A 14,510-nucleotide genomic window follows, 5' to 3' on the forward strand; every position below is an offset into this window, starting at 1 on the left:
TCGGGGGGGGAGGCCCAGTGGCAGTTTAGGGATGCCGGGAGCTGTCCCGTAGCTCCGTCTGATACCCGCGCTGGAAATGGTGCCACCAGTGTCGCCCATTTGGAGCTGCCGAGCTGCTTTCAGGGGGCTGCTAAAAGACACAAGCACATCCAGAGCTGCCAGTACAGCGTTAGTCTCCTTGGAGTGGTTACTAGGGAACTGTCCTGGCTACTCTTAAATATTTTAATCCATGGGTCTTCCCTCAGCCTTGCTAGCGAAGGTCGAGTCCCTCCCGAGGAGCCCTCGCAGAAGGTGCAGATGTGATGCTGGCTGTCAGGAGCACAACCTGCCGTCGAGGCGGGCTGGGGGAGCTCTCTGCATCCATCTGGATCATGAATCTTTGATGCGCTGAGTGCTGCAGCCGGGATGCTGCAGAAGCTGCCGCCCTTCCCATGCCTGCTGCCAAGCCTTGCTGCACGCCCAGGGCGCGGTGAGCAGCCCCAGACCCTTAATGCCAGCACTGAAGCAGAGCTGAAGCCAAGACAAGGAGCTTCCCTTTGACCGTTGTAACTTTTGGCTGGATTTTGTTCCATTCCAGCTCCTCTGGCCTGGCAGTATCTTCATCTGCTGGACCAAAGGGTCCTCTTGTGCCTACTTTCTTCTGTGCTGTGACCTCTCTGATGTTTTAAATAGCTGGTGTGTTGTCTCAGTTTCATTGTAAATGGTGAAAAATGTTAACTCCATCACTGAGGGACTATGAAATAGGGTCCATACCTCCTAAGGGTTTCTCAATCACCTCTGCTTCACTGCAATTACCCTCATCCCCTGCCCATGGGTTACCCACTGATGGAAAGCCATCGCCCCTGGGGTGGGACATGCAGATGCCTTCGGGCACTACTGGTGGGCAAAGAGATGTGCCTGCTCTTTCAAACTCCTGGGGATGAATTTGGAGTTGTAGAATGAAATTGCTTTAAATGAAACAGACTGGAAGAGCTGGTGATGGAGAAAACCTCCTCAGGGAGAAGCCCACAGTATTGCAGGTTAGAGAACAGCTAGAAGGTCATAAAGGACAAATATAGGGTTGGCCAGTGGGAACACATATTGGATTAGTGGCCTCACCTTTGAACGTCCCAGTCTGAAGCTCGCCCAGGCTGACAAAAGGACAGAGGTACACATTATTTATGTGCCAATCTTTTAATTGGTTTGCCTAAAGAAGCCCTGACCATTCCAAGTTTTAATTATTACTCTGAGCTAAATGAAACCTAGTTTATTTTCAAGCATCTTTCCTGACATCTTAAAAAACCCAAACCACACAATCAAACAAAAACTGAAGACCTTCCAGCAAATGGGACAGGTTAACAGATCTTTAAATTGCCTTTTAATCTTTCCCATCTCTTGCTTCCTGTACAGCTCCAGCACGGAGCAGGAAAGACAGAGCAGGAAGTGTGGTAGAAAGCCTTGTTCTTTCCAGATCATTTTTTCCTTTTGTCCCTGTTTCAGGCTTCTCATTTTTCCAGCAGTGCAGGTCCCCAGGACAGCCCTGACATCCCTATGATGGCAGTTTCTATAAGCAACTCCAATTTCTCCTGCAGTGGTAAGAGACAGCCCCACACAGGGGAGGGAGTATCTTGCCAAGACGAGCTCAGTTCTAATTACCATGCAGCACAAACAAAACACTAAACCTCCAGAAAAAAACATTATTAATTATATGTATGCATACTAAGGGCAACCCATTTCATCTGAAGTTCCCAAAATACCAACATGCCCATCAATAACACAGTTTCTGTTTTATAAGCAGGGAAACTGAGACAGCCAAACCGTGGTTTACTGCAGAGCTGTGATTTCCCACTGGCTCCAGCCCCACACACACTGTGGGTCACTGCATGGGGTGGTACCCGTGAGGCAACTTCTCAGCCCCATCAGAAGCAGCTCTGATGAGTCCTGAAATATTTTACTGGACCAAATGAAAATGAGGGTGTTGCTCCTGAACACTCTCATACGCACCCTCTGGGTAGGTACAGGGAGAGGGGCTAATGGCTGTTGTACTTCAGTGCCTCATCTTCTCTCCTCATGTGCAGCAAATCCCAAATTGCTCGAGAGCCTTATGAGAATGATAATGGGTAACACGGGCTTGGAAAAATGCAAATATACCAGAGCTGATATGGGGGGGAGAAAAGAAAAAGCCCCCAGGAGCGCGGAGGTGGTAGTGTTATAATCTCAGGCTGTCATCGGTTTAACATTATTAAACAACTTCTTAAAATAGCAGCCATAATTATTCCTATACGGAGCTCAATCTGGAGAGCTTGAAGCACTCTCACTCCTCTCCTGCTCTGCCCTGCTTTCCTGCTCCCGAAGCGCTGGTTTGGGGCCCCGTGCCCACGGCAGAGGAGCGAGGGACCTGCCCGCCTGGCAGCGAGGCTTTGCCCCGAGGAAGCCTGGGCATCAGCCCTAACCCACTTCCACCAGGCTCAGCTCTGTTGATATGAACATAGATTTTGTTGCATTTTTAATTGTAAAAATGTATTTGCATGAATAAAATACAGCTCAGTTGGGGATATGACCTACTTTTTATGGGAAGATAAAACAACTGTAGGTTTGTATTTTTATTTCATTTATTTCAGCTGTTCTAAGTCAGATAGAGCTGCTGAAGCAGATCAATATGAAATCCACAACCACCAGGATGCTTTTTTCTCTAAATAATTGCATTCTGATTGAAATGATGGGGAGCTGCTACATTTCCGTGATGAAGCCTTTAACCTTCAGATCAGTAGAGCAGTTTTGACAGTACATAATTTATATGGAAATAAATAATTTGATGGGGATTTTACATGTACGTGTTCTGCACTCCTAAAGAGACCTTCTCTGTTTATCTAAATTATGAATAATAATGCTAAATAATATATAATCCTATTGCCCTGGACAAACACGGGTCATTCCGAAGTTCGTTAAGCACAGCAGGAACTGGGGATGCTCTCTCAAGAAACAGACCCTGTAATTCCTGCTAAAATAAAGCACAATTTGGTTTTCAAGGCTAAATAGGAGCTTTCACTCTGCTATTTGAACTTGTCTGATATTGAAGCAAGGCAGGATTAAAAGCTGTGTTATTTCCATGTAAGATGTTGGGTGGGCCCGTGCAGCCGTGGCAAGTGCCCGGCATGCCTCACTTATCCCCTCACTTCAGCAGCCTTTGATGAGCTGAGCTGGAGACAGATTAAAGCAGCATTAAGGCCCACTCAGCACTCAGTCATGCTAAATCTAAATACCATGAATTTACTTATTAAATACAAAGAAATGAGCAGGATCTGACCTGCGCTGACATGACAGCACACTGAGACTTAGGACGCTGCTGCTCCTCGCTCACATGAGCGACTGGTAGTGCCCCCCGGTTTCAGAAACCTCCCCTTTCCCATGGAGGTGAGGTCACGAAGCTCACCTCCAGAGAAGCTGCGTGACATTGGGATACTTCTTCAAATTAGCTGTTATTAATTAAATAACACCTTTCAGCTTTCTCGGCAGATTGTCCCCCTGAAGTTGCAGCGGGAAGCTGGCATGTGTCAAGACGCCAGGCAGATGTGAGAACCTTGGGGTTATGTTTTCGTGAGCACACACCTCATTAGAGATGTTATCCCTATGGGAAAATAAGGCATTTACGGTCACGTCTCTGGACTATCTCCTCTTCTGTGCCTTCAGTCTTCGATCACAGAACCCCACGACCCGGTGCTTTTCAACACGCCCGTGAAGACAGCTCTCCTTCAGCAGAGCACTTCGCTTGGCCTTTATTTTGGCTCTGACACGGATCCTGCTGGAGTCCAAGGGATTTCAACCTGTGCCTTACACACTTTGTTCACTAGCAACAGAGCTGAATCTCAGGTCTGGGGATTTGTCTACATGCAGATTTACAGGTGCTTGCTGGGAGCTGGGACTAGTTGGGGTAATATGGGTGCTGTTCCAATACCAGCAGTTTAAACAGACCCCAAACGCGTTGGCTCGTGCAGCCCTTCGAGCAGCCTGAGCTGCATCAGCCTCGGTTTAAGCAGCCGCAAACCCCAATGGGCCCAAGTCAGCAGACACCTTCTGTGCCCCCACTCACACGGGGCTTTTCCTCTCAGAAAACTGAATTCACACTGCCCTCATGTTAAAGATTAAAAGCAGCCGCATCTCATTACAGCCAGAACATTTATCGGGACCCGATGACAAAAATGATGACTTATTGGGGAATAACCTTGAACGCTGGCCCTGCATATTTTAAGGCATATTAATCACCATTTGGGTGTGAATGATTCTCCTTTCACTGGAAATGGAGAGGGGTGAGGCTTGGGGATTTCTGACATGGTTTGATTAAAAATGCCAGAAAGATCCTGCAGAACACCATGGTACAAACTGCTCAGGGCTTGAAAATACCCAGTTAGAGCCAATGTATTCCTGAAATGCAGCCCTTGGGATAGGAATCTGGCAACACAGTTGAGTGGGGCTAAACTTTTGGTTGAAATACAGTTTTCCTGTGTTGCAAATTGTAATAATAATAGGAGTCTTTCCCCTACTGAAGTCTGAATTGTCCAGAGATTTGAAGATGAAGTGGTGTGACAACAAGGAGGAGGTTGGCACAGTGATGCTACACACCGACGGCAGCTGCTGCAGTGCCAGGCACCAGCTGAAGGACAGCAGCGTGGACAGCCCGTCTCCTCTTCACCCATCCCCATTTTCACTGGTTTCATTTGCGACACAAGGCAGTGTGACTGGCTGGCTAAAGGCCCTTCCACGCATCACCTGCAGGGACGTGACGGGCACAGCTTACCGGGCGTACTCAGCACTGCAGTGCCCGTCACCGAAATCAGCGGGGCCTGGGCGTGTATTTTGGTAATCGCACGTTCTGTGGCTGTAGGGAAGGCCAGGTGATGAGCAGTCCCATGTCACCCAGAGCCACCTCTCCTTTCCTTTCAAGGGCTACATCTGCAGGGCTGGTTTGCAATTAGAGATACACGGGGTAATCACTGCGACCATCGCCTACCCGTTATACCCACTGCCCGCTGAGGTCAGCGTAATCCAGAATCTAAGGTGCATGAAACCGTACACGAAGATAAAGCAAAGAGGCAGCTCTTCCCTTTCTATCATCTACTGTATCCATGGGAACAGGGTACAATTTGACATCTCCACAACAGCAATAGACAGAAACACTGTGGTGCGTGGAGAGAAGGTCAGCTGAGCACCCCAGCCATGGCAGGGCATGTGGGGTGGCACGCACCGAGCAGACGGGGTGCTGGGGACACCCTGCGCTGCGCCCCAGGAGTCACAGCTGTAATGCGTACAGGACAGCTGTTGTCCAGCCCAGCTGCAGAAAGAGAAGCGAAGGACCTGATGTGGTTCTAGGGGTGGGAGAGCTGGAGGAGCAGCCCCACCTGTGCAGCAAGGGATGCTGCAGCAGGGTGAAGGGGGTCCCACCAGCAAGCCCTAAAACTGGATGAAAAAAGCAGGGCAGGGGGGAAATGCTGTTTATTCTAGTTAGGTTTGAATCCTAATCTTTTGTGGTGGGAAAAGAATTGGAAGTAAATAAATAAATCTTATAAGGAAGGAAGAAGAAGAGAATAAATATCTCTCAGCTACTTCTCATTAGTGGAAGACTATTTACTTGGGTGAATATTTTTGCTGTCCACACAGCATCCCCACCACGGGCACGCTGGTTCTGCACAGCTTAACAAGAGAACAGCAGGGAGGAATAAGACTATTTAATTTCTTAGCACACCTTGAATAGCCCATGGGGCTAACTCACATTTGGGAAAACGAGTACACAACCCTGGCAAATAGTATTTATTAATAATGCAACACAAGGACTCAGGAGCAGAGCACTGTGTACTGGAAATACCCAAACTGCCTTCACCGTGGTCGAGTCAGCTTCTTACCCTGCCACAGTGACACGTGGCCGAAACCCACCTTCATAACATCCCTTTGGGCTTTGTCTGCTCCAAGCTGGTGAAAGGGTCCAGGTCTTCTCTCCTGGCTCCAGGGGAGGCATCGGCAAGGTTCACCTGAGGCTTGCAGCTGGAGGGATTTGCTCTTCCCCTACCCACCCAAGAGCAGTCCCATGCCATCCTCCTGGGCAAGAGCAGGACCAGGTTGCCCCAAAACCCCTGTGCAAACCTGGCCTCACCACAGCAGCACCATGCCAGAGGACTAGGAGAGGTGCTTAAACGACTGGGTGTCCTAAGGGAGTACTGCAGGTATTTATTGAGCATTTACTGCTGCAGAGAACATCAGTCATGGGGTGGTACTGGGGGAGAAGGACCTCGCAGGGTGGCTGGGCTCCGCAGCTCACCCCACCACCTTGCCCACACCAGACTGGTGTCTCTCTGCCTCACAGGCTCTGGTGAAGTTTCTCCACAGCCCACCAAGGTGTGATACCTGCCTTTAGAGGCCCACAGCCACCCAGGCCAAGAGGTGCCGCCATGCTGGGCACAGCTAGAGGGACAGCAACACCCTCCAGCAGCACAACCACTGCTTCCCGTGCTTTATCAAGCACCACATTCCCTGCCCAAAACTGGCATTTACTGAACCAACAGCAAACACGCATTTTGACAGATTTCTTTCAGCTGTCCTGCACTTACAAAGGGCTTGTGCTCACTGGGTGAACACGCGAACTCCCGGGCTCACAAGTGCAGCCACACGATGACAATCTCTCCAATGAATTAAAATAATTACTTTTCTAATTTGCCTCTGGACTCTGCTAAATCTTCTGGGGCCTTGAGGAAGGCCTGAAGTTTTTTTCACATCTTCTGCTTAAGTAGGCAGACAATTTATAAAATGAATAATTCTGTATTTAATCTGTACAAAGGGAAATTCCACTCGGGGACAGGGATGTCTCATGATGCTACACAGAATTAACTGCACTAAGCAACTCCCTGGTGTGGGGGAACGTAGACATGAGGGACAGCCCTCGTGCTTCTGAGCGTCAGTGATTTTGGTGATCCCAAAGCTCTCCCTTCCAAGCAGTACTGAGAATGCAAAGGCCCATCAAGGGAAAGATTGTGATGGGTTCACTCGACCCCCGGCCAAAGTGGCGGGGGTTTGGCACAGGCTCGAGGCGGTGAAGGCCTGAGCTGTAGCCAGGCCAAGAACTCTTCTATCAATCTGATGTCTGAAAACCCACAAAGGAGCAGGGTGACACAGTCAGCATCCATGCATATGAGCTTGGAACACCGGTCATGAGATTAACACGTAAATAGTGGGTGGTCTGTCCAGGACTCATTTATCAAGGAACAAAGAGAGTTGTGGGTACACGAGTCTTACGCATGTCTTTCCCATCGCATGTCGTTTGCCCACGAGCTAACCACTTTATGCCGTAACTATGACACCCTAAGTGAGCCTCCTTGGAGCTCTCCCTGCTAGGCAGTGTGGTGGTATGGTGGTGATCCCCCCTTGAGCTGGAAAGCCTGTCAAGGTTGTTACCTCTCTAGGCAGAGCGATTTTAGCAACAGCAGATCTTTGGCAAGCAATCAATATCGCATACAACCCCGTAGTATGATTACACTGGTTACTTTGACTGCATGCTGAATTGATGCTTGTGAAACATGACATAAACTTGTAATCCTTTAAAAATAAACCACCGACCAAGTCTGGATCCAGCCACACCTAAACTCCTCTCTGGAAGGAATTTAGAGAGCAAGGGAGTCTATTCTGAATCTCATGACTCAGTGGAATGGGAGAGTCTTCCTTACCCTTTTCATCTCTTGACTATCTGTGAATCATTCTAACTCAAGTGTCACACAGTTTTCCTTTGTATGATTTTCCATGCAGTAATGAATGGAGTGAACCTTGCCATCGAAGTTTAAGTCGCACTTTTACAAATACCACATTAAAATCACTTTTGCTAACGACTGACAGTGGTTCTTTAAGAGATCTAAATCACCCATTCACGACAAATTGGCAGAGTTGGCAGGATCCTAAACCAGGATTCACCAGAAAGATGCAAAGGCAAATGTCTTTAAGCCACCAGAAACCAGTAGCATCAGGCCCAGCACACTAGATGGGGCTCTGGGAAATGCAAGATCTTCACTTGCGAACTCCAGCACTTTTGTGGAGCCTAATTCACACCAAACAGAGAGATCCCAGCAGAAAACTGATGGTTTATCTGGCTGGGGCGAACAGACAAAGACCAGCAAGCTTTGTTGATGGATGGTGGGGCTGGGCTGGGCTTTAATGCTTGAATCATCCCAGCAGCAAACCTGTCACGTAGCACTTACAAACCGTGTTTGAAAATAAGAAAACAGATGCCTTAGGGTAACACAAAAACAAAGGGTAAATACAACTGTGTCTACAAAAAGAAGCCTGGTTTTAAAACTTAGCAAATTAGGAGTCAGTGACACTAGATATACGTTACTTGCTTATCTGGAGAGACTGGAGAGGGAACAATCCTGTTCAAGAGTTGGCTGGATATATGCTTGCAGTGAGGTCCCACGGGACAGGCGTCAGAGTTGATGCAAACAGTGGTGCTGAGCCAGAACTTGGACCCTTGGACCCCTCTTTGGAGTAGTTTGTAAATAATAAATAATAAACAATAATTAATAATTAATAAGTAACAAAAATAGGTGCAACATTCATTACATGGCATGCTACAGTTGAGGTTAAAAGTGCACATATTCTATTTGTTTAATTACAGTAAGACAAAACAAGCTCAAACATATCAATTCCTGGAGGGTTTTGTTTTACAGAAAGGAAAATTTTAGAAAAGTTTAAAATAACAAGGATGGAAATAAAGTCTGGACAAAGTTCTTTCTCCTGTGAGGGGACAAGCTCACAGCCTGCACAGGAGTGCATGAGGGAACATGGTCTTTCCCTTCCCTGCCCTTCGTTTTCAGTCGGTGATGCTCTCACCCTGGCAGCTGTCAAGTCCTCCAAGATCAAAATGTTAAAGCATCATATAAAATTTTAAAACTTAAACACCTCAAAATAAGGTTTATACACATACACAAAAAGCAGCTAAAATACCATTGTCTTGCCAAAATGAAATATGTCAACTACTTTGCTACACCGGACTAGTGCCGTTAACTTCAGCTACATCACTTTGCACTGGTTTGTGATCTCATCTTTCACTGAGACAACGTGCACTCCTGGCCATAATTTCCCCTAAATCCTGCGCCTCATGTTTCCTATGGGAAAATTTTAGGTCGTTTTCCACTCAATGCTGAACTGAAATTCTCCCAGTGACTCTTCAGACCTCCAGTTATGGGATGAGGGAGGAAATTTGGGTGCTGGACCACCCAACAGCCCAGAGACCCCAGGGCTGTAGTGCCTCCAGTCAAACACGGAATATCAAAGCAACAGTTTGCAAGTGGCCATAGAGAACCCCCCACCTGCTTGTGTCTAAGCCTGCTGAGGTATAGTCGAGAAAGATGGCTATTTCCCATTACAGCCTGGTTAAAAGTGATATCCAGCAACGAGTGATGGCGAGCAGAAAATATTAAATCAGACAAAATGTGTAGTTTTCTAATAATGGCTATTTCTTGGACATTTACACAAATTTTCATGCCTGCTGGTGCTTAGGCCACTAAATCTCTAATTAAATGATGCAGGCAAATACACAAAATTTTGCAGTCTACCTAAACCAAAAAATACACCTTTTTTTGGTTTGTTTTCTTAGTTCTACTCGGGTTTTTTTTTTCTGCTCTCCAGTCCAGCCCAGGATTTTTCCCCAGGCAGAACTGCTGTTTGCTCAGCAGGATGAGCTGGAGGATGAGGACTTTGGAGAGACTTTTAGGTATGCAGGGAAGAATCGAAAAAATACCCAAAGAAAGGAAAATATCCCAATTCTCTAGGTTACATGATTGGTTATATAACCAATCTCTCTGGTTATATTTACGCTCCTATAAATAGAGAATTGTCCTGAAAGAGTGGCCTAAAAAATAAATGACAAACGGAGTGAGGATGCGGCGACCGTCGGCGCGTGGGGGGCAGCGGGCGCAGGGGTGGCAGGGCTCAGCACGGGGACGAGGACATCTGGTCGTAGTCAGGGCACTTGAGCAGAGCTGGGTAGTTACTGTTCATTTGCAGGGACGCCTCGCTGGAGATGTCCGACGGGCTGCGTCCCCGTGCCCACGCGTCCGGGTGCAAGAACTGCCCCGAGTAGTCGGAGCAGTTGCTCAGACGGGGACGGTAGAAGCCAGGGTGCGGTCGGTAGATGTCCTCGGCCGTGTATCGTTTCATGAACAGGTAAACGGACATCACCCCGGCGCTCTGCAAGGGAGAGAGACGTGGCCTGACACTCACCCTGCCATGGCTGCCTGCTCTGCCCCCACCAAAAAAGAGCAAAACGATAAATCTTCCTCTGCTGACAATGCACAAGGGCTCCCAAGGACAGTCACTTCGCGGCCCTGTGCCCCAGGTTCCTGCAGCACACAGCGTGGCACAACCACGTCTCCTCCTCTGCGTCCATGCTCAGCCCCAAATCACCATCAAATGTGCCATCAGCGCTCCAGGCTTGGGCCCTGTCCCCAGTGTATGTGCCTCCCACCATACCGTATCTCCGGTCCCATAGCCTACCCTCACACCCCATCGGAGTCCTCTCTTTGCTCACAGCCTCAATCCCCCTTGCTGAGAGCGGGATACACTTGTTACAGGGATGTGACAGTTCCCAGGTACCTCTGTGAGAAGGAACGAGATGGCAGAGAAGGCAAATGACCATCCGTATTTGTAATTGAAGAATGTTTCCGAGTCCTTGGTCCTGTTCAGCATCTCGTCATTAATGCTGGATATGTAGAGGACCAGCCCCACTACCAGGGACAGACCTGGGGAGAAACCAAGGAGAAAGACAGCGGGAAATGCTTCAGGGATGAAGCACCTTCCCTTAAGACCTGACTTGTGGGTGAAAGAGGAAAACTGTGGAAATGTGTTTGAAATAACTGGGGAAGGAGGCTGCTTTCCTGCGGAGCTAACCCAGGGGACTGCTCTCGTTTCACTCAAACCCTTTCCTGCTCAGCAGTCCACGTGCACGGGGCAGGACCTGGCTTCAAAGCCCGGCTGTCACAGCTACGTGTTCAACACTGGCACAACACCACGAATAAAACAGTCACTTGTCCCGCAGAAACACCCCAGCTGAGCAGTTTGAAGCATCAGATGTCTCCTGCAACCCAGCACCCCAGCAGCTGCCCCTGCATCGGGGTGTCCCTCCCTGCAGCTCCTCGCTGCTGCCACGAGCCATCCTGCACTGTGTGACGGTCCATCCTGCAAAGCCCCAGCCGGGAGCTCCCGTGGGTGATGACTCCCACACGGAGCCACCACCGTGGGTCAGGAGAGCACGTGCCCCATGCTCACGGCAGATGTTCAACAGAAAACCTGGCGAGCAAAACTCACCTGACAGGATGAAGAATATCCCTGAGACAAAGGCGAGGATGGTCCTGTGAGGGCGAATGTGGCCGATGTTGCTCAGGATGAAGCCGATGAACATGAAGAAGAGGCTGACCAGAGGGAAGGGGGTGGCAGAGCGGATCATCTCTGGTGGGAGAAGAGCAGAGGAAAGCGAGAACAGGTCAGTGCTCCTTGCACAGTGTGAGGCGGGCTCTGCGGGGTTCCCCTCTTTCCTAATGAGCTAGGAGGTGACTGCCTGACTGCAGAAATGTAATGTTTGCATTTTGAGGATTTCTATGTGAAGTGTTACATAGGAGAAAGCCACCCGAACCTGCATTTTTCTCTAGCTTCCCTGCAAAACTGTTTGCTGAACACTTCTCTTTATTAAATCAGAAATGACTGCAGAATTCATCGTGAGAGCTGTGACACTCCATCCTTAATTCGTCCCACTATGTAATGTGCAAAATTGACTGCTACAGAATAAATACAGCTGCGAATTATGGAGAGGAGGCTATAAAGCCAAGCACTTCCATAAAAATCAGTGGTGAATAGCCAGTGACAGGAAATGGTACAACTCAGAGCCTCCGTGGGCATTCTGCCATGAGAAAGGGATGTCCCCAGAAGCTTAGGAGCATAGTGGGTAATTCACATCATAAGAAATGCCGTTGCATCCTTGCATGGTAGCACTGCCAAGGAACTAGGAGCTTCTTTGGCAAGGACACAAAGATTTCTTGGGGGGATCCCTAGTGACCTTTTGGTGCTTTGCAGGACGCAGTGTAAGACCCCACCGAACCACTTACTCAGGACGTTGACTGTGGATTCGGACGTCAGCTGGATGTTCATGGGCATGACGTATTCGATAGTGAAGCACCGGCCACGCTCCTCACCTGCAGCAGACACAGACCAAGTCACACCTGCAAACCAGCCTGTTTGGTTTTGGTGGGGGAGAGAGTGGATGTAAAACTCATTTCAGTGCATGCATAAAAACAACCTTGCTTCTATCTTGGGTGTCAGTGCTTGGGGCTGAAGAAAGACGTCTCGTAACTACCACCTCTCTGGTGCAAAAGGATTCCCTTGTACACAAAAACGTGAACCCTGAGGCCAGAGGGTTTAAGGTCGCCCCAGAGGCAGTGTCAGGGCTCCTCTGACTTGTCAAAGCAGCAGCTGAAACTTTGTGACATTTCAGATCAGTCACTTTGAGATTCCCATTCCCTTGGGTTTCATTCAACTCCATCCCTGCAGCCAAGTCACTTAATCAAACTTGGCGTGGACGGAGGGAACGGTCCAGCTGACCTGAATCTAAATGCTGCAGGGACAAATTGGAAAGGTTTGAGCTGCTGCCCAAGGCGCTGTGGCTGCGGCACTGGGACGGAGCGGGACGGGGGGCAGTGGGGTCTGGCATGGCAGCAGCGAACTCACCCACAGCCTGCGTGCAAGGGCACATTTATCCACCTGATATTAAAGCTGGGCATGGGGTGATGGCATTACTCAGTTTGTGCCTCAGTTTGAAGGCAATTATGGGCACAGCCTCTAAAAGTCCTATTTTCCCCAGCCCTTTCTCATGGCATGATGCTGACACGCAGCAAACATCACCGTACAGGGGATGTTTCTGGGAGGGAGGCCATACCTGCCAGGAAGCAGACCCTCCAGAGCCCCGAGTGCAGTGACAGTTTGATTTCTGCCGTCTGGTTTTGGGGCTGGACGATGCCCTCCTCCAGGTAGAGCCAGTAGTCGGTGCTGACGGAGATGCCCAGGAGTCCAAGGCTGCAGACGGCAAACACGCTGCTGAGCAGGGTCAGCGCCTTCCTGCCACAGGCACTCATTCCCAACAGCATGGGGGGCCGAGGCGGTGGGGACAGCTGCCAGGAGAGGGTACACGGCCATCAGCATGGAGCCATTTACTTTTTGGAGGAATGGATGTGTCAAAGCTTTGCCCTCTGCCCTTAATTGCTTATTTAGGTTGAGCTGAAATAAGCCATTAAAAGAATCACGGCATGCCCTGACAGTGTGAACCAAATCCCACCCGACTGCTGCCCCACACCAGACCAGGGATCATGGATGTGCTGACTGCCGGCTGCCAGCGCTGGGGTGGGAGCAGCACGGGATGGCTGGGAGCAGCTCATCAGCTCCCATTCTATTTGCTGCGGGTGAATTCCACCCCCACCCGACCCGGGTGCCCGTCCCCCCAAGGATGCAGCCAAACCGCAGCATCTGCCATCCTCGGAGCCTTACCGAAGGACAGCAGGGCGAGCGGTATCTCCTCGGCACAGCAACCTCACAGACACCACATTAACAGACCAACAAAAGTACTTTTAGCTGCCAGAACAAAACCTGCTCCTAGGCAGCTCTGGTCAACACCCCGCTCCCCTCAATATTGCCATTTTTCCTCTTCCAGGGTAGATTTACCCACTTGGGATCAAGATCCCGATTCTGCAAAAAGCATGCTACACTTATGCATGCTGGATGACATCACCAAACGCCTCGAAGCAGAGCAGCACGATGCAGTAGCTTGCCCAGTTTGGCTTTTCATTGTGCGTGCTGGGTCAGAGCTGCCGGTGTCGGCCGAACGCAGAGCCTGAACTGGTCCCAGCCGAGTTCTGCTTCAGGGGGAGGGCAGGGAAATGGGGCCAGAGAGCTGCAATCAGACCTTGGGAAAACATTGCAGGAGGAGGCAAAAAAAACCTTCCGTGTTCCCCATATTGCTTATGAATGGAATCTTCTTATTTTTTTATTTTTGCTAATTTGTAGAATTCAGCAGTTCTCAGTGCCCTGCAGACTGGTAAAACGTCACCAGAAATCAGAGTTCTTGGTGCATCAGAGAGAAAGTGCAATTAGTACGGGAGGAAAGAAAAGCCACAGAAATGAAAGATTAGAGCAATAAGTGCGAGAAGGTGAAGATAAACACACAAGAAGGTCTTCTGCCGTTTATAAAGGCAGTGTGAATCACAGAGAAGTGCCATGTGGTGTATATTTTCCAAGGCACATTTTGCTGCTGTTTAGCACTGCAAACAGAAAGGGAAAACAAATTCCACCTTGACAACAAAAGCTACCGACTTTAACACAGTAGCAGTGGGATGCATCTTGCTTGGGGTCCCTCTGAAATTGCACAAGGTGTGCTCGCGCGGTGTGAAGTTCCAGGGGAACAGAAGGGAGAGGGCTGGGGGTAGAGCATGGCGCTCCCCCGCTGCATCCCGCTG

General features: G+C 49.3%; 1 protein-coding gene across 1 annotated transcript; it reads right to left on the minus strand.

Annotated features, from left to right (window-relative positions):
• Nucleotides 1-9,923: 9,923 nt before the first annotated feature.
• Nucleotides 9,924-13,148, minus strand: CACNG5 (calcium channel, voltage-dependent, gamma subunit 5). Its single transcript, XM_010157691.1, has 5 exons — nt 12,941-13,148; nt 12,114-12,200; nt 11,320-11,460; nt 10,609-10,754; nt 9,924-10,203 (listed from the first exon to the last, which is right to left on the minus strand). The coding sequence occupies exons 1-5, from the start codon at nt 13,146-13,148 to the stop codon at nt 9,946-9,948; spliced, it is 840 nt and encodes a 279-aa protein (XP_010155993.1). The 3' UTR covers nt 9,924-9,945.
• Nucleotides 13,149-14,510: the final 1,362 nt, after the last annotated feature.

This window comes from Eurypyga helias, unplaced genomic scaffold (assembly GCF_000690775.1).
Source record: "Eurypyga helias isolate BGI_N326 unplaced genomic scaffold, ASM69077v1 scaffold18570, whole genome shotgun sequence".
Lineage (NCBI taxonomy): Eukaryota > Metazoa > Chordata > Aves > Eurypygiformes > Eurypygidae > Eurypyga > Eurypyga helias.